Here is a 21,476-nt window from a genome sequence, read left to right on the forward strand (position 1 = left end):
TTTGAAACCGCAGAAATATAGCGGTTTCCCCAGTAATGGCTGTGGACAAAGCAGCGCAGCGCTCATAAACACTGCTTTATCAGGCATTATAGGAAAGATGAAATGAAAATGTCATTGAAACTGTTCTTTAGACAGTCGATTCCCTTCAGAAACACATTCATATAAAAACAGCCACACCACAATTTGACTTTGAAACGATATTTAATTAATCATTGCAATTTGTGTTTAATTATAACATTAAGATTTATTGCAATTCTTGTCTTTCTGTCCCCAAATTTAAGACCTCTTGAAATCATAATTAAGGCTTTTCTTATACCATTTAAGGTATTTAAGACTTTTATGGCCTTAAATTTGAACTAAACTGAAAACTTTTTAAGGACCCACAGGAATACTGTAACTTATTTAAGATACATTCTGGTAGGCAGACTAGAAGACACAATAGCCCTGCGATGTCGGGCTAGCGATTTTGTGAGCCCTGATGTTATTAGTTACTTTTTATTTCCTATTACATCATTTCACAAGATTATGTGATTTATAATTTAATTATTTATTTTATTTTTAAGGTGTAAGCTACAGCAGAAGCGAATAGAAGAGTTTCTAGCTGCTTTATAGGTAAGAGAAAAATACTGCTCCAATACGATATCAGCTTTCTGTTCCTTTCAGAGCACAGCAAAATATTTTTTTTTGATAAAGTCTTCTTTTTAACCTGACTGACTTTTCAAAGTCTGGAAAACACCCTGTACTTGTGAATTAGTCACAACCTTAGTTTGAAGTTTAGTGGAAAAGGATGTGATTTGATGTGCATGCGGGACCATCTCTCTTTTTATTTTTGCCTCTCTCTAACAGCATGACACATGACAGCCACAGTTACAGTTAAAGACACGATAGAATGTTCTCAGGTGTTTGGGCCAAAGTGCCCTGGGCGTGTTACCCTTCATCTGTCTGTCAATACGAACCACAGGCCACTTTGCTGAAATTACATAGTGTTCTCTGAAGTGGCAGATCACAGTGAATGTCCTCGTCCTCATTTCGCTGTGATGTTGAGACTGCGGATGGATATCTGTATCCTATAAGCCACTCACACAGAGATCTGAACTCTTGCAGATCTGTCTTCATTTGAATGTGAGCCTGCTGATGGTATTAAAGACTCTCAGGGTGAACAGCCCCGTCTTTCTTTTCTTCGTCTTTCATTAAGAGCCGCCCATGGCTCGTCAAACATGCTTTCATTCCGAAACGCACATCAGTTTGCTCTAAATCACATCTTTGAAAGATAAGAACTGAGAGCTGGGAATGCTTTTGCCAATTACAATGCCAAACATGCAGCTAAATCATCTCTTTATGCATGTTCCCACTGGAGCATTGTGCAAACCAGAAAATATCACCTGTGAGAGTTTGATTTCACCTCTTCCCTCAGGCTAGTGTGGTGAAAATTCATTTCGGTGCTCATATTGACACTGTTACAGCATTCATTCTGCATGTGTAAGCTGTGTGCCTGTATATTAGACGCCTGCAGCTCTTAAAGTGACAGCAGACTAATAGTACTAAACATGCTGCCCCTTTATCATAAAGGGAAAATTCACTCAAAAATATTTTTTGTCATTATTTACTCACTCTCAGATTGTCCCAAACATTTATTAATTTCTTTCTTGTGCTGAACATAGAAGATATTTTGAAGAATGTGACTAACCAAACAGTTGCTGGTCCCCATTGACACCATTTGGGAAAAAATATATATATAATTTTTAATTTTATATTTTGTTACCTTGTAAAGGTTTGTTTTTAAAATAGAGAAATTAGTTTGGCTATACAGCTCAGACAACTTGCAAAATAGTAAAATCAACATGACAAAGAATCGTGCTGAAATTGTGAATCGTGATTTCCCTGAAAAAAAATAAAAAATGTAATAAATTTTTGCCATATCGTCCACCCCTACTTTAAGCTTATTTGGCAAAACTGTCTTTTGGAAAATTTGCTTTTATGAAGATATAATCTGAAATGTAATCATAAAATAATGGTGCAAACTACAAAGTGACAGGCACACAAACTAAAAAATAGTAGTTTCTATTCAGTAAATCTGCCTGAATCCAGATTAATTAAAGGGACAGTTTGTAAAAATGATAATTATTTACTCACCCTTGTGTTGTTTTGAATCGAAAAGTGTTTTTTTTTTTTGTGTGTGTGTGTGTGTGTGTGTGTGTGTGTGTGTGTGTGTGTGTGTTTTGTGTGGGGAATGGACTATAATTATGAAATAATCATTTACTGTAAATTTTACCTTTCATAATGCCATTGGTTCTTATCTATATTTTACAATTAGATTTTTATGCATTGGCAAATACTTTTATCCAAAGAAGAGAGCTTTATTTTTCTAGCGCTATGGTCTTATAGCCAGACACCAAGAGAGCTGTATTGAACATCTTCTCCACACAGCCATGCGAGATGAATGAAAAACAAATCAGAGAGTGCATGTACATCTCCCAGATAACTGTATTTCACAGTCCTGCACTTTTACATCAGCCACATGAGCAGAGGTTTGTTATTTTTGCTTTCATATTGGATTGCTGTTCTCTGTTATTGCAGAAGTGCTTGCTCTCACAGTGTCCTGAGATGATGCACTCTGAGAAATTCATGCTGGGATTTTAAAAGCCCCTAAGCTGGCTTTGGGATCCTCTGAAACAACAGAAGCTGGTCTCTGATTGTGTGTTTGACTAGTAACATTAATGAACTGATGTGTGTCCAGCTGCTAGTTAAACTGTCTCTGGACTGTGTGTACTCAGAGATGGAGGGACATGACACAGCTGTACAAACAGGAAATCCTGTAATCTCCTCTCGCTGCCCTCAGAGCCCACAGAAACAAGCCAAATGTGACATGGCTTGGGTTCCAGTGTCAACACCTTTCTAGTGGTTACTCTTGAGTCTGTGACTCTGGTCCAACCCATGGTGAGCTTCTAAGGTCCTAACAGAAATGAATGTGACACAAGTGGCTGATTAGCTACATAGGCAGTAGTTTCTTATATATATAATTTTCATATAAATTTATATAAATATAAAACCTACATAAAATACGTAAAATATAATATATTAAAAAAAATCATTTGCATTTTGAACACACTACTATGGAAGTTTTTTCCACCACAGGGTAAATAGTCACAGTTATTATTATTATTTAAATTTTTTATCTCAAAATTCAGACTTTTATCTAGCAGTTCTATGAGCTAGAAAGTTGCAATTAACTTTTTATAATATAATTCTGTGGTGGAGAAAACAAAAAAAAAAACAGAATTGTAATATGTAAAAAAAAAAAAAAAGACACAAATAATTATACACAAATACACACAGAATTGTGAGATTGATTATTGTGAGGTGATTATTTTGAAATATTAATTTTATTAAAAAAATTGTATATTATTTATATTATATATGTTATTATTTTTAAAATATTTGTTTATATTACTATTGTTTTTCATTGTTTTGTATTTAAACAAAACTGCTGGATTTTTAACTACTGTTTTTACCAGGTTTTATTTTCATGTTATTTCTTATTTCTTCTTACTGTTGATCTTCAAGATTACAGTTTTTTGGTCTGTGATCAGTCACAGCATCAGTCGCTTCCTGTATAGGCATGATGTGAAGCTGAGACAATGACCTTCATGGCCTCCAGTCACCTGTGCTTGAAGCAGATGACACATTCAGCTGCCTCCCAAAACGCTGTCACCGCACCCTTCCTGCGCATTTGTTATCTTCCACTTGTAGTTTGAAGCTGATTTATGGATTCGTGGGTAAATGAGAATGGCAGACGAAGTGAAATCAGAAGCAACATACACAAAACGAGCCTGAGTTTCATAGACCATTAGCAGACCAGAAAGAGCAGAAAAGAGCAGAGAGATGAAAAATCAAGGAGCCGTTTGACGCCTGCTGAAATTTCAGCTTTGCTCAGACAAATACTCCCACAACACCATTCCCCTGACTCTTTTCAATTTTCTTATAGAATATTAATCTTTAATAGGATAATAATTGTGGTAGCATATTTGATGTCACCCACCATTAGACCAGATTAATTAGGCCATTTAGTTTAGCTTAAGAAAGTGTCACCCGTGAAGAATGGGCCAGAGCGAAAGCAGAGAGCTGTGATTGGCTGCTTTATGTGCTTTGTAATGGCTTTCATTGGATTTCATGGCTTTCCATCTCACATGGAGTGTCTGCGCTTTAGGACTGATATGTGAAGGTGTTGCTCAATGGTTTGGTCTATGACATCATACTTTTTTATTTTTTTAAAGCCCTGATATATTAAGTTATTACAGACAGTGACTTTTAATTTTTAAATTAAGTTTATAATTATTGACATTCAGTACTGCCCTTCAGAAGCTACAAAAGATACTTACGTCTTTGCCAGAAGACAAAATAAGTTCAATTTACTCTGATCTTCTGATTCAAAAAGTTGAAGTATTCGGTATTAAGAATCAAGCGTATGTTAACTTTTGCAAGGGGTCATTTTTATAAATTCAACTATTATTTTCTCTTGTGGGCTATATGTAAACGTCTTTTATGTGAAATATCTTATTCAGGTCAGAACTTAATAAAAAATAACATGCATTTTATATGACCCTTAGTGTTTTGGTAAAATAATTAACATTTTGCAGATTCTGCGAGGTGTATGTAAACTTTTGACCTCAACTGTAATTTAATTAGATTCACCATATAACTTAATTAGAATTTTAATAGATTTCCTCTTTTCATTTTTTTAGGCATCCTTATTTGTCATAGAACTTGTATAGTGGGTGAAAAATTTGATCAACAGTTTTTTTTTTTTTTTTTTTTTTTTCAGATGTTTTTCTGTAAAATTAAATTTTATGTTTCACGGAAGAAAGAAAGTCAGACAGTTTTGGAACCACATGAGTAAATAATGACAGAATTTACATTTTTTGTCAGTGCACTATCCCTTTAAAATGTGTCTATGAAGAAAGAGAAAGCAGAAATACTGACATTATTTCCTTGACAGCGTCTTTTCTTTCAGTTAATCTAGAAGCTCTCCGTATCGGCTCTGTGTCACATCGCTGTATAAAAGCCACTTCACTATAGCCTCAAGTCAACGCAGCCCTGTATCTCCACTCTATTATGAGCTCTTTTTTTTTAATTTCCTCATGTGTTTGTGTTGTATACAGTATTTCACCTGAGCTCAAGTGGCATCCGTGTCAAGGGGACTAAAAGCCCGTTGATGTCAATAACTGTATTTTTCCTCCGAGGCAGCTGAAGATGAGGTCTAATCGAATGGATATTAAAGTCACAATAGACTGCTCCTGCTATTACGGCCTGTCAAGCACGGCCCTTTCTCTCAAAGATTAGTTTCTCCTGCTGAATATTTATACACTTACTGTAGGCTTAACCTCGCAGTCAATGATGTTTGATTCCTCTTCTATCCTATTCTCTGCTCTCGTCTTTCATTTCTGTCCTCTTCTCACCTCTCTTCTCCTCTTCTTTTCCTCTTGTTCGCACTGCTCCACTCGCCTGTCTAATTGAAGCAGCTCGGGATGCATGATGCCATTATTTAGAGACATTATATGACTGCCAATGCTCTCTCTTTGATACTTGAAACACCAGATCTTATGGTAAAGTGTCATTTTCAGTGAGACTAAGGATTTGGAGGGGAGTGTGTTTGTTTTCTTGAATTTGTCATTTTACTATTCACATGGTTCCCACAGTCATGGAAACGGTTTTGGTAGTATGAGGGAATTTTAAAATCGTATTTTCCAGACATGGAAAAGTCATGTACATTTTCTATAATGCTGTAGTTTTTGTTATGTGTAGAATATAACTTATGTCGCACGTATGGATGATTTGTTCTTTTGAGTCGATTCTTTTCTGTTGAATCAGTCAAATTGGTTCACGAATCAGAATGAATGATTTTTCTGATTCTTCATTTGGGGTTCAGTCTGAATTCGAAATGATTTTCAATTAATAGATAAATAAATAAATAATTGATCAAAGATGAATTTAAAGACATTTATAATGTTATGAAAGATTTCTGTTTTAAATAAATGCTGTCCTTTGAGCTTTCTGTTCATAAAAGAATCCTAAAAAAGAAAAAATGCATCACATTTCCACAAGAATATTAAGCAGTACAACAGTTTTCCACATTGATAATGATAAGAAATGTTTCTTGAGCAAATTAGAATGATTTCTGAAGGATTGTGACACTGAAGACTGGAGTAATGATGCTGAAAATTCATCACAGAAATAAATTACATTTTAAAAGTATATTAAAATATAAATTGTAATAATATTTCACAATACTGCTGTTTTTACTGGACTTCTGATCAAATAAATGCAGCCTTGGTAAGCACGAGACTTCTTTCGAAAGTATCGAAAGTATTACCAACCATGGGATATATATATATATATATATATATATATATATATAGTTACAGCATATGTAAGTCTGTGGAGTGGTTGGCATCCATCAGGTGAAAATCATGAATTCAGTCACTTGTTGAAGTAATAGCATAGTTCAACAAGCCACATGATTTAAGGTCTGAGGCTACATTTATGTCTGTAGTGCAAACGGTGTAGGTGTGTTTAATGCTTCTTGTCAGGGGGTTGAACAAATCCCTGACCCCAAGGTTAAGCTAAAGTAACTGTGATTATAGTTATTTAGCTCACTTTAGCTAACAGCGCTAATGATGATGTGTCTGTGTTTCTGTCAGGTGTGGCCATGGCTCAGCAAGCGCAGAGCCAGTCGAGGCGTTTCACCACCATGGATGTTGATGAGGAGGAGAACATGAGTGAGTGCTCGTATCTGACCCCCGAACCCTCCGTTAAAGCACAGAGCCCTGCACACTCCCCTTAACTAATGTGTCACTTAGTGAACAGTTCACTTCCCGTCGCTCTCTACGCCCCTCACACCGAACAATCCCAGCTGTTACGAGGGTTTAAACATGGACAGAAGTTTTATATCGCATTTTTAGTCTATTCAAAAAGCCTCCTATATGAGCTGTGTCTGACACATATTTTATTGGATTGGAATTTTCTACTCCTCTGAGAGAATTGTTTTATTCTGTTTATATTATTAATAGTTTTATTTATCTATCTTTTTTTATCAAGTTAATCCAAATTTAGTTAGGATATTTGGGGGAAATGGGTCTTAAATATCTTTAAAAATGTTATAAATCAAGTTTGTTTGTTTTTTTGCTATGAAAACAGATGAAAGAATCTGGCATGGAGTAAAAAAAAAAAAACAAGCAAAAAATCCATGCAGAACACAATTCAACTGTATTTATTTATTTATTTATTTATTGTCTTTTGATGAAAATAACTTTTAGTTTTGATTATTGTAGTATGTTTTCATCTAACTGAAATGGCATTTAATAGTCAATGAAATAACAAAAACGAAAAATTGTGGTTCACAATAATGTCGTAGATGAATATAAATATTGAAATATTTGTTAATTTGACCATGTATTCAAATTAACAATTTATTCAGAGGAAATAAATTTGCAGTTGCAAATTTTAAATGTAGCTAAATAATTGAAAACATATTATAGATAAAAAAAAAAAAAAAAAAATTAATTTGTTGTAAAACACTAATAAACAGTGTTTTAAAACAAGGTGACAAAAAAGACATAGAACCATCAAACTGTGAGTATGTCAAAAAATGCTGCATTCCCTAATTCATTGCACTTTACTTGAACGTGATCAAAGAAGACTGATCGGATTCAAGAAATACACAGCATTCTCTCTGTGTCTCGTTCCTCTTCATTCAGCAGTGCTGTGAATAGAAGGTTCTGGGAAGAGTTGTTAACCCAGAGGAAATGTAACCCTCTATTGTCCCATCACTCAGCTGCTTCTGTTCAGAGCCACTGACAATGGAGGCTCCCGTCATTTATTACTGGTCTGTAGTGAAGCGGACGCTTTCTTATTTAGATTTTCTGCAGATAAGCATACTTGATATTCAGAAGTTTAATACCTGTGACTGTGCTTATTTCTCTATCAGGTGTAGATGGTAGGAGCAGAAAACTATAGGATTATGCACAGCAATTCATTTCTTGGCAGGAGCGATGGTTATATGCGTATTTTTGACACTACTGATGCACACAAAAGTAGTCAATGCACCTCACTGTTACTGGACACACAAAGTTCATGGCTCTAGAGGAAAAAGAATCTTGTTTCTATGTGATTTAGGCTGTAGGTGCCTCTGCACATGTTTGCTTTTGCATGCACTGGAAAAAAAAATGGAATAGGAATGATTTTCACTTAGAAATTGCTAGTAAATTTCACAAATAATTACACAGAATTAGTAAGTACTGTAACTAAAGTAGAAAGATTAAAACGATAGTATTTTCTTGTTAAACTCACACTAATGTTCTGTTTTATTTAAAACTTAAGAAAAATGTGTAGCACGTAGTGAGGCAATATTTTTAACTTCCAACTGTAAGAACTATACGTTTTATGCTTTTTATGCATGTTCGATTGATTTTACTTTCAGTAGAAGGTGGGCAGCTCTCTAAACTGACAGCTTGAACATCTCTAAGCTGTTTTTGTTTTTCCTGGGCTGTTAAAGTTAAGTTGCATTGCACAAATCTTTTGGGGATTCTTTGTTTTTCATGTAACATTGGCTTATTCTGAAACCTAGCGAGTCGCGACCTGCCTTGCTGTCTACTTCTATGGTCACATCTTAATTGAAATTAAACCGTACTGTTGTAACATTCTAGATGGGGAGCATCATACAAAAAGGGATCCTCACACAAAGCACAGATTTGAATGAATTATTTGACTCATTACTCTTATAAGCATTAAAATACATAACAAACACAAATGAAAGTAAAATAGTCCGTTTTAATTAGATGGCATGTTTTGTTGATACTTTTGTTTCTAAATGTATTATAAGAGTGAATGGAGTTTGTCGCAGTGAATTATGAGATTGAATATGCACACAATACCTTTTGGGTGGCATATGATGCTTTAAAATGCCACCCAAGTAGGCAGCTCACTAGGTTTTGGAACAAAGCTGTTGTTTTATCAAGAGTGCTTTCCATCATTTAGGCCGAAATTGATCACATGTGGTCAAATTGATTACACGAGCTGAAGAGTACAAGAGAGAGAGTGTGAGTGTGAGTGTGAGTGTGAGTGTGAGTGTGAGTGTGAGTGTGAGTGTGAGTGTGTGTGTGTGTGTAATGTGGATGTGCATTCACACGTATAAGAAGGGTTTTGATTTTTCAGATTCTGCTCCAGACTGTTTTGTATATTTCTCTCTTTCTCCCTTTTTATCTCTCTTTCGTTCTTTCTCCTCCATGTTTTCTCTCTTGCCCCTGCCATGTTTTCTCTCTTCTCAGATGTCTTCATTTTATTTCTCCTCCTGCCTTGCACACACTCCCTTATCCACCCTGTTGTTCCTACTGTTTGCAGAGAGCTCTTACTCTGTTCCCCTACTGTTCACGGATGCTATTCTCTCTCTACCAGAGCACTGAAAGCAGTAACCTAGCGAGCTTTTGCTGAAGGATGTTATAAATGAAAATTTAGCCAAAGTTCCATCAGCTTTGTGAACTGAACATGATGATGTGTGTTCATCTGCTTATTACGGTAAAACATTTGTGACCTGTAAATAAACACACATGAGATAAGGCTAATGAAAAAAATTGTCCAGGTTCAATTTCACCCAAACATCAAAAAAAAAAAAGTATATATTTCATTTATTTATTTTATTTATTGGTTTTACTGTCACAGTTAACACATTAATGTATGCAATTTAATATGTTGCCTTATTTTTTATGCATTTATATTTTTATACTGTTATAGTGTTTATTTCATTTGATTTCTAAAACCTTAAGGCGTGAAAAGCACTGTTACATAAATATAAAGTGTCATCCACACAAAGTGCCAAACCTAATAATTGCACATAGGCTTGTCTGTGTTTGTTTGGTTATTTATTTAGTTACATTTTTTTAGTGTATTTTTTTATTTATTTTTTTTATAAAGGAACTGACTGCAGTATTTATTCATTTATTTACAGTTATTTATTCTTTCTTTTGATTTTGGGTCGAAATATGATGCTTGATAGGTTGATAGAGAAATAAAAAAAACCCGCCGTACTAAAAACTTTACAAATATTTAACTTTTTTTTTATTGTGAACCCAGTTTAGTGTTTTTTTTTTTCATAACCTCTATTTATATGAAAGTACCTGAAAAAAGTGCATTTGTCATCCCTCAAAAAGAGCCTTATTAAGTAGCTATTAGTCTTTTTAAAGCTTTGCTTTTGTTCTCTATTAATACATATTTTATCTCCAACGAGATGATTGATTGACTCTGCATGGGCCATTGCCTGCAAAACTGAAACTGTACTTTAAATTAAACTAATGATTATGATCATTTAGATTTTATACCTCATGGTCTTCCTTAATTATGTTAATTAATCTGTTTTTTTTTTGTTTGTTTTTTTATTTGTTTTTTTGTGTAGTGTCATTTCTGAAATTTCTCTCATTATGATTTTTCACAAGATTACTCTAAAAATGTGTCATGCTAGAATCCCTCGGCACACACAACAAAAGGAACACACATCACTTGTTCGGTTACAAAGAGAGATAAAGGAATCTATAAATTTTACATTTACAAGATCCTGCAACGAAGGCGTTGTAAGTTACTCTTTCTGGGCACCGCAGGTTCATGCAGCACCGACGTAAAGGAAAACTGCAACCTGGACAACGTCTCTTCTAAGGAGGGAGCTGGCCTGGTGGAGCAGCTCCCTAATGGTAGTGGAGGAGGGGGTCGCAAGCGGCCCCTGGAGGAGGGCAACAATGGCCACGCGCACTCCAAATTCAGACCCAAAAAACGTAAGAAAACACCAGGGCCGGTTCTGCCCAAGAACGCCCTGATGCAAACGAAATAAAACAAACCTTGCATTAAAAACAACCCTCTCACACAGACCCGGCCCAGTCCACCCGCCTTCGTCATTAACGTACAGTTTAAACTAACAGTCATTCGATCGATCGCTCCAGGCCTAAGAAAAAAGAAAAAGGCCAAGTTAAATGCAGCTGAGAAGGCTCTGCGTTCCTTTGTGCAGTTCCCAAACGCATCCGAGGCGCACATGGCCATGGGCCGTACTCTCACCGTCAACACAGATTTCACCTCCGACCAGGCTGACTTCCCTGACATGCTCTTCAACGGGTTTGAGACGCCGGCACCGTCCGAGGAAACATTTTTTCTGGGCTCCAATGGCAACGGCTCCTTAAAACCGCTGGGAGAGTATCCTGTGCCCCAGGCACCAGGTACGAACAGCCTTGTGCAGGCGCCGCTGCCGCCGCCCTCCTCCTTCACCTCCTCGACCAGCGGCAAAAACCCTGTCATGATTCTCAATGAGCTGCGGCCGGGCCTCAAATACGAGTTTGTGTCGGAGAGCGGGGAGAGCCACGCTAAGAACTTTGTGATGTCGGTGACCGTGGACTCGCAGACATTTGAGGGCTCAGGACGAAATAAGAAACTTGCTAAAGCTCGGGCTGCCCAAGCGGCTCTGTCAGCGCTCTTCAACATGCAACTGGACCAGACCCCGTCACGCCAACCCATCCCGAGAGAGGGGCTACAGCTGCACCTGCCGCAGGTAAGAGATCTACACCTCAGACTTTCATAGTGGCCTGACTAATGTATAGTTCACCCTAAAATGAAATTTCTTTGGTCATTTGCTGTCCCTTCAGTGAAAGTCCAGGTAACCAAAACATCCAAAAAGTTTAATAAAGGAATTTTTCTTCCAAAATGAAAACTGGCTGAAAATTCACTTCCCTTCAGGTCATCCAAGACATAGATGAGTTTGTTTCTTCATTGAAATAGATTTGGAGTAATTTAGCATTACATTACTTGCCCACCAATGGATCCTCTGCAGTGAATGGGTGCCGTCGCAGACAGCCAAAAACATCGCAATAATCCAATAGTAATCCACACAACTCTAGTCCATCAGTTAATGTCTTGAGTCAAAAAGCTGCATGTTTATAATAAACAAATCCATCATCAAGATGGTTTTTAACTCAAAACTTTTGCTTTCAGTTAAAAGATTAGTCTTCTATCCATAATATTGCTTTCTCCAGTGAAAAAAGTCTTCTCGCCTGAATCAGGAGAGAAATATGCACAGACCATTTACAAGCGAAAACAGTCCAGAACACTTCTACAAATATATCAGTGATTTTGATGTGAGAGAACAACAGATAATGGACTTTTTCATTGAAGAAAGTGTTATTATGGATTATGGACCAAAGGCAATGGTTTGTCCAAGAGTTATGAAACTTTATATGATTCATTTAGGTTTTTATTTCAGTCTAAACAATGAACCAATGAGGTTTGTTCTAGCACCTGGACTTTCTTAATATCTTAATATCTTAAATTGTGTTTCAAACATTATTCAAAGTCTCATGGGTTTGGAAAAACATGATTGTGAGTAAATGATGACAGAATTAAAATTTTTAGGTGAACTGTCCCATTAAGAGTTCATTCACACCAAGCATTTTCAAAAACCACTAGATGAACTATGAAGTTAGATATTGAGACGCAATGCGAAAGCCAAATAGATGTTGGTTGGACAACATCAACACACAACACAGACACATCAATTCCCATGCATCTCAAATGGCCTTTAACCTTTTAGTTTATTCACCAAGTTTTTAAAAGGTGGTTTAATTATTAAATAGTAATGGTTCATTTATACCCTAGATATATGCAGGCCTCAATTGGTAAAGAAATGTTATTGAAGATTGCATTAAAATTATAGATTAATAAAAGTGGATATTTTCACAAACTCAGACTTTAATATTGAACCTCATTTCAACCTTTAAAAACTTTAAAAACTGTGACTTCCTGTAGCGCACACACCAGACTGGCTGATAAAGTCTGATTGGATCAGATCTGTAACAATCTGATGACTATAAGAAATCGGTCCTTTACATCTCATAGTGTTTAATTGAAGCTTCTGATCCGTTTAAGTTTATCGGAGATCATAATCTAAGCCTTTATAACTTAATGCGCAAAGCCAGCACAAATGGCCGTCTTCATTAGGAACAAAGCCTAATGAAAATGAAGATGAGCTCTGTTCAAATATTGGGATGGATTGAGTGATATAGCTTAAACAATTTCTCTATTTTTTATTCCATTTGATGATAATCTTCATTTATATACTTACCAACATAAATGCACTTATTATTTAATCTTCATACATCTTTACAAAAATGTTTTAATTTATATATAAAACTTCTCATGTTGAGACTGAGCATTTTTGAGTGATTCGGACATATTGAAATCTTACATTGACTTGCATCAGACAAAATTTGAAGTTCTACATTGATTTGCTTAATTGGCCTGAACTGATTCATTTGTTTCAAATGAATCAAACTTACCAATCATGACTTTTTTAGTGTTTTTGCAAGTTGTGAGACAAAGAAAGACCTTGAACTTGTCATTAGGAAATTTTGATGGCCAATTAAAAATCCCATTGGTGTTCACCATGTTGTTTAATGTCATGTCACTAGCAAAGCATTGGTTATATGTCATGCATATTCAATATATTGCTCACTTCTGCCAGTGAACCAACACAGTGAGCTGAAATGACCAACAACGACTGGCGTTTGTGTGAGAAGACGTCTATTTACACATTTCTAAAATCCTCTGTTAATCCTGCTTTTGAGATAAGGCCAGGTCTGGAAGCGACCCAATCTTAATTAACATCTTCCTCTGAACCGTGTCAAAACAAGAACATTTTGTTTCAGCCTGCCCACTACCTGTCCACTAAAGAGCAGTGCTGTCTCTGATGCTGATGGCTCTTGGGCTGTTTGTCTGCATGACAGATACAGCGCCATGAATGCAGAAGCCCTATTATCCATCCCTAATCTGATAGCCACATATTTAACATGATGTCAATATGAGACCCGAGGTGGATGGGTGTATTTGCTTTAGCCAGATGGCGAGAGGTTAAATAGACTCTCGTCACGCTTCAGGCATTCAGTTTTTCCTGGACTTGAGTGTGACCTCATGTCCAGAATGGAAGGATGAATAATATAGCAGTGTATATAATGGTCTGAGTACTGTAATTAGTAAAGTTGTGTTTTATGTCACAGTATAAGTTTTTGCTGTAAATGTAACAGATAATGCCACATTTTAATAACCTTATGGTAATGCCTATTTTAAATAAATCATATAATGTAATAAATCCTGTATATAGGTAAATATTTTTTTTTATATAATAACTAATTAATAATTATATGTAATCATTGGATTATATAAAAAAGGACTTTTATATTTATATTTTATAAGCAATTATTAGCTAATAATAAAATTATCTAATATTTATAAGATAATCATAAAATGACATTATATTTTGATATATACCATTACTTGGAAATTTACTTAAACTGTAATTGCCAATTAAAATTATTAATTATTTATTATATTGTTATAGATAATATTAATACAATATTACCATAATAAATGTTTAATGAACAGACTGTAAAAAAAAAAAATCCTGTTATTAATATAAAATGTGTTATATAATCTCAGGAATGTTATTTGTCTTTGAAATGATTTTTTTATGTCTGTGTTAGCCTCCTTTTTCCACTTTCTTAGTTTTCTAGGCTGCTGTCCTGTGAAATCTGTCAGTGTCTCGTTGGCCATTGAATTTCCTGTCATCTGTCCCCAGGCGCTAATGGGAAATGAAAGCAAATAAAGATGATGGTGGAAACTATTGTGTTTTATCATCAGAGTAAAACGCAGCCTTCTGTTCGCTGGGAGATTTCACTGTCTCCTGATAATATATTGAGAGTACGCTCCGCTTAAAACTCCCATTAGCCGTCTCCGATCGAGTGACTCCGAAGTATTTGGGAAGTAATATTAGACTAATGTCTCTAATTCTTGCCCATTCGCCCATTGATTTTTCCCTGGGATGCATAATCGTTTTCCAGCATATTAACAGGGAGCTTAAGAAATGTAAAGTGGAGGGCACAGTTAGCGAAAAGGATTCACCGAGATGACATAAGGGTTTTGATGAAATATTGATATTATATTGCAGCAGCAGAAGGTGAATCTGAGGTCTGCGGTAAATTTTGCTTTACAGTCGTCCATAGAGGGGCAGGTTCTTTGAAATATTTTCTGTTGAATTAAATTTGTTCTTGTTCCATTAAAAAACGGTATATTACGTTAAAACTCTGTATTATACTTTTACTTAGCTCAGTTTTTTCTTGGTGGAATTGCATATTCAAAAAGGAAAAATGGTGAGCCTTGATCGGGAATTGATTGTATTATGATGAGAAGTGGATATTACATATTAAAGCACGTTGGTTGAAGGGGAGAGGATAAAAACCCATATATGGACTCATCTACAGTATATAAAGCTTGTTTCTGCCAGGGGATTAAAACAATAAAAACTGGATTTTCTTGCAATTTTGAGTTTATATCTCACAATTCTGTTTTTCCTCTCTAAAATAGCCAGATATAAACTCAGAATTGCAAGATAATACATTTTACAGTCTCATAAGACTTGACTTTTTGTTCTCACAGTTCAGACTTTTTTTCTCAGAATTAAGATTTACATGTTAAAATTACCTTTTTTATATTTGTATTCCATGGCACAGACAAAACAAAAACAGAATTGCAAAATAATTCAGAGAAAAAAAAGACAGAATTGCGAAATTCTGTGAAAAAATTCTGAAAAATTCTGATTTTATATCTTACATTTTTGCCTGAATTGCATGTTTATATCACGCAATTTTGAACAATTTTGAGTCTTGAACAATAAGACAAAGAGCGTGTTTTTATGCCTTAATGTTGACTTTAGCCGTGATGTCTATATTGTTCTGAATATTCCATGCCTGTCTATAGCGGTATATTGAATATACTAATGTGTGTTCATGCATTGCTGATGTGAAGTCTGACATCTGTATGCTCTTCACCAGGTCCTTGCAGATGCTGTTTCTCGTCTGGTAGTGGACAAATTCAGCGAGCTCACTGACAACTTCACGTCTCCACACGCGCGACGGAAAGTTCTTGCTGGTGTTGTCATGACAACAGGTAGAGTTCTGCACCGGGTTTAGAACTGAGAACATCTTATTCAGAAATGTTTCCACTTAAAAAAAAAAAAACGGCAACAACAAACATCTGGATTCTCTCGCCAAATGGCTCTGAGCCAGCGAATCAGTCAAAAAGACTCATTAGTCATCGATATGAATCAATTACTGATGAGACTTGTTTCATGTACTTGAATTCAAGAATGCTTTTACTTCTAAAAGAACTAAAGAATCGATAATGAAATCAAGGAATCAGAACTTAATCTGTGCATTTCTTATGCTTCCATATTCCTAGACTTCATTGCAGTAGTTTTCAGGTGTGAGTGGATGTCGTGTGATTTCTGTTGGTATGTTTCACTCAGGCACTGATGTCAAGGATGCTCAGGTCATCTGCGTCTCCACGGGAACCAAATGTATAAACGGCGAGTATATGAGCGACCGTGGCCTGGCGCTCAACGACTGTCACGCTGAAATCATTGCTCGTCGCTCCCTGATCAGGTATCTCTACATGCAGCTGGAGCACTTCTTAAGGTGAGACGCTACCTTTACTGTCCTGCATGTCTGTGTATGTCTCATATGTCAACACAGCATGATGGATGTTTAGCCTAGCAGGAAGGGAAATTAAACTCATAAACAGTTTTTAATTTAATATTTTGTGTTATTGTATACAGTTTAAATAGAGATGCACAATTAATAGTGATGAATCAGGGACTTTTCCAATTTATTAAAATACAAAATGCTGTGATTGAATTGAATAAATATGGAAATATATTTAAGATAATAAAGTAACAAAATAGCACACAATATGTACACACACAAATAACAAACACACACTCTCAGCGTTAAGATATGATTAATCATGATATAGCCTTTTGCAATTTATTAAATCATCAATGTTGTGGTTTTATGATTCATACACACACACACACACACACACACACACACACACACACACATATATATATATATATATATATCCCATATACTGTATCCAAGGTGTATTCTGTAAAAAAAAAAAAAATAAAAAGAATAATACATCTATATTAAATAATAGAGCTATTTATATATTTTTATTTTTAAGTGTATATATTTTTTAACTGTAATTTTAGTTGTTCTGAAAAATAGTGTACATGTGAAATATGTAATATTTATACTCAGAATACAATATGCATAATACAGATTAATTGTGAGCTAGCCTTTTGCAATTTAGTAAACCACCAAATGCTGTGATCTAGCGAAATATTTATGAAAATGAAGTTATAAAAATTCTAGAATCTATAATAATAATAACAATTCTTCTTCGTATTATTATTTGTATTAATATTATTTTTACTAGGTACCAAAAATCTGTGTGAGATATTTAATAAATATACTGATCACACCTTTAAATGTTTATCATCTTGAAGTTCAAATTGCAGTCACAATCTCTCAAAATAATCATATTCATACAGTTTTATATCTGTACGTATCAATAATTTTTTTGTTGTTTGTCTCTAAATTTAGTAACAATAAAGAGGAGCACCAAAAGTCCATATTCACGCAGTGTGACAAACGTGGCTACCGGCTGAAAGACAACGTCCAGTTTCATCTTTACATCAGCACATCACCTTGTGGAGACGCTCGGATCTTCTCTCCGCACGAGGCGGGTGTAGAGGGTGAGACGGAGCCTTTAATAAACCAAGCTCTTCCGTTCTTTATACAGGATCTAGCGGGAGGTGGATGAGGATGATATTTTACTCAAACACTTGTTTGAAATGAATGATCAAAACTGAATAGTTGTATTCAATTAAGATCAGGATGGGTCCTCTTATGATCAGGTCGAATTTCATTATAATTTCACTCGAGTGTCTGACTGCATTTCAAAAATAAATTTCATCAGTGTTTTTAATTAGCTGGCTTTGTCGACTCCCCTTGTGGCCTGATTAATTCTGCTCTCGAGTGTTGTGTTTAAATCAATTTGCTTGGCTTTATATGTGATGCAATTATTCAGTAAAAAAAAAAAACACAATTACTGTTTTTAAGTTAGCGTTATTGGTTGATTAAATCTGTTGGTTTGTTGAAGTAGATTAAAAAGTTTAGAAACATCGCCTGTAAGTGCCACTCGTTGTTAAATATTTATTTCGCTGTTTAATTCTTGTTTGTTTTTTTTCTGTTGTCCTCAGACCAGGGAGACAGACACCCAAACAGGAAGGCAAGGGGCCAACTGAGGACCAAGATCGAGTCTGGAGAGGGAACCATCCCGGTGCGCTCTAGTAACACTATACAGACGTGGGACGGAGTTCTGCAGGGCGAGAGGCTGCTTACGATGTCATGCAGTGACAAAATCGCAAGGTAGTTTAGGAGCATGTATACACACATGTGCATATCTACATAGACATCCTAACTGATAATGTGAACAGATCAAATACAAACATGAATCTTGAATATAGTCAACGTCGCTTTGGATAAAAGCATCTGCCAAATACATCAGTGTAAGTGAACCTGAATGCTCTGTATCAGCAACAACATCAGTTGCAGAGCTCAGCTTTAAGGATGTCCCAGGGCCAGTGATGGTTTACACTTAATGTCCTCATTTTCCTAAAAAGTGTTTTTGAAGTTTATAACTGTTAGTAGCTGTTGCATTATAGCTAATTATTAAAAAATATTACAGACGCTTTTATCCAACAGTGCATTTAGGCTAACATTTTTTACCTAACTTATGTTCACTGGGAAATATTCAAATCTTTAATATTTAATTTTTTTTAAATATTTAATTGACCATTAATAAATTATATATACAAACAGTAATTTAAAAAATAAATATTAAATATTAATAATAAAAATATAAAATATATACATTTGTATTTTAGATTTGTATGCATTTATAATATTGAATTTATAATATTTTTTATAAAAAAATATATATTTTTATTAAATATAATTATATGTGTATATATAAGTACATATAAATACAATTTAAGAAAAAAAATATTTAATCATATATATATATATGTATATAACGACTTCTAACGACTTCTGTATATAGTCGACTTTTATGTGATTAGAGTCGAGTCAAAGTCGACTAGTCCCTGATGACGTCATTGATGAACAAATAAGTCTGGAGCTGTGACAAACCCCTTGTGCGCAGCTATGGCATATGACACAGCGCTGCCCACATGGCTATTGCTCCTATAACAGCTCATTTTCATCAGTTCTTTTGCCTTTGGGTCATTTTATTTCTCACAGATTTCTGCTCGTTCTAAATCAGATATGGATAAAGTAGCACAGTAAAGATTACATTTATATGAATGCATTAGTGAGAGCGATTGCGTGTGTGAATTAATTCTACATGGCAGCGTCTCTTTTGTAGTAGTGACGCTGTGGGATTTAGTTAAGAAATATGTGCTTGAACTTTTCAGTTTCTAAGCTGTTTTATTGAGAAATCACAGAACAGTGTTGACAGTACATTTCCGTGCTGAATGAGTCTGTGCACGCACAATCTGCGTGTGACATACGAGCTACTGTCTGTAGCCTATGTGTGTGCGTTACAGTGCAGCAGTGCATTAGATTAGAACAGCGATTATCTGTTCTAATCTAATGTACAATAGCCTGTTTAGAATGTGCATTCTCCTCTTCAATTTTGAGCATCCAGTAGGGGTGGGCAATATGAGCTAAAATTCATATCACGATATTTTACACTGTCCAGGCGATATCAATATTATATTGCGATATAAGAAAAAAAAATTACAGGCAAAATATTTTAACCTTATACAGGTCCTTCTCAAAAAATTTGCATATTGTGAAAAAGTTCATTATTTTCCATAATGTAATGATAAAAATTAAACTTTCATATATTTTAGCTTCATTGCACACCAACTGAAATATTTCAGGTCTTTTATTGTTTTAATACTGATGATTTTGGCATATAGCTCATGAAAACCCAAAATTCCTATCTCAAAAAATTTGCTTATTTCATCCGACCAATAAAAGAAAAATGTTTTTAAAACAAAAAAAGTCAACCTTCAAATAATTATGTTCAGTTATGCACTCAATACTTGGTCGGGAATCCTTTTGCAGAAATGACTGCTTCAATGCGGCGTGGCATGGAGGCAATCAGCCTGTGGCACTGCTGAGGTGTTTATGGAGGCCCAGGATGCTTCGATAGCGGCCTTAAGCTCATCCAGAGTGTTGGGTCTTGCGTCTCTCAACTTTCTCTTCACAATATCCCACAGATTCTCTATGGGGTTCAGGTCAGGAGAGTTGGCAGGCCAATTGAGCACAGTAATACCATGGTCAGTAAACCATTTACCAGTGGTTTTGGCACTGTGAGCAGGTGCCAGGTCGTGCTGAAAAAACGAAATCTTCATCTCCATAAAGCTTTTCAGCAGATGGAAGCATGAAGTGCTCCAAAATCTCCTGATAGCTAGCTGCATTGACCCTGCCCTTGATAAAACACAGTGGACCAACACCAGCAGCTGACATGGCACCCCAGACCATCACTGACTGTGGGTACTTGACACTAGTCACTAGTACGCCGTTGCACACAGAAGAGGACAAAAACGTTCAGCCTCGACTCTTTATCGTCAATTGTGTTCAAATTTGCAAACCGTAACAAATTGAACATAACTATATAAATGCAAAATCTGATTTCATGAATATGTAACGATATCCACAGTATCGCAAAATCCATATCGTGGAACAACATAATACCGGTAGTCACTTTCATACCGGTATAGCGCCCACCCCTAGCATCCAGTAACATAATCACACATGTCTTGTGGAGCTTTCGGAGTATACATTTATTTGTAATTTTAATTGTTTGAAACAGAGCGTAAATGTGGAAGTCCTGCGTAAATGTGGATTATCCTGTTGCGCCCTCTATAGGACCAGCGACTAGTCTGCGTCAAGCTTAAAGCATCATGGCAGAGCATTGAAGTCGACTAGTGATTAGTCTGTGCAACCCCTAATAAATAAAAAAAATAAAAAATACTAGCGCTGTCAAGTGATAAATAAAAACATATATATATATATATATATATATATATATATATATATATTATATATAATATATATATATATATGTATGTATATGTATATATATATATATATATATTATATATATATATATATATATATATATATATGTATATATATATGTATATATATATGTGTGTGTGTGTGTGTGTTTGTGTGTGTGTATATATGTGTATGTATGTATGTAATATATAAAATATTATTAAATGTTTAATATTAGTTGGCAATTACTTTTTTCGTGCCCTGAACTGATTTCCATTAGCATGTTACTTAGATAATGACACAATTTAGATTAAAAAAAAAAAATGCTACTTGTTGCTATTCAAATTCACAATTCTCAAATTTTTACATTCAAATTCTCTTTTCTGTGCTCATCGCAATGCTTTCCTCGATTGTAGTGCTACATTTCCAGTTGTAATGAACATAATGTTCTTCCTACCTTTA

At 35.1% G+C, this 21,476-nt stretch overlaps 1 protein-coding gene across 1 annotated transcript in view; it reads left to right on the top strand.

Moving 5' to 3' along the window:
* LOC109096839 (double-stranded RNA-specific editase 1-like) overlaps positions 1 to 21,476 on the top strand; it is a 47,677-nt gene that overhangs the window by 17,944 nt on the left and 8,257 nt on the right. The window contains 6 exon segments of the mRNA XM_019110503.2: positions 6,699 to 6,776; positions 10,647 to 11,581; positions 15,909 to 16,023; positions 16,382 to 16,550; positions 17,523 to 17,674; positions 18,182 to 18,350. Of these exon segments, the coding sequence (XP_018966048.2) occupies positions 6,699 to 6,776; positions 10,647 to 11,581; positions 15,909 to 16,023; positions 16,382 to 16,550; positions 17,523 to 17,674; positions 18,182 to 18,350 (1,618 nt within the window).

This window comes from Cyprinus carpio, chromosome A9 (assembly GCF_018340385.1).
Source record: "Cyprinus carpio isolate SPL01 chromosome A9, ASM1834038v1, whole genome shotgun sequence".
Classification (NCBI taxonomy): Eukaryota; Metazoa; Chordata; class Actinopteri; order Cypriniformes; family Cyprinidae; genus Cyprinus; species Cyprinus carpio.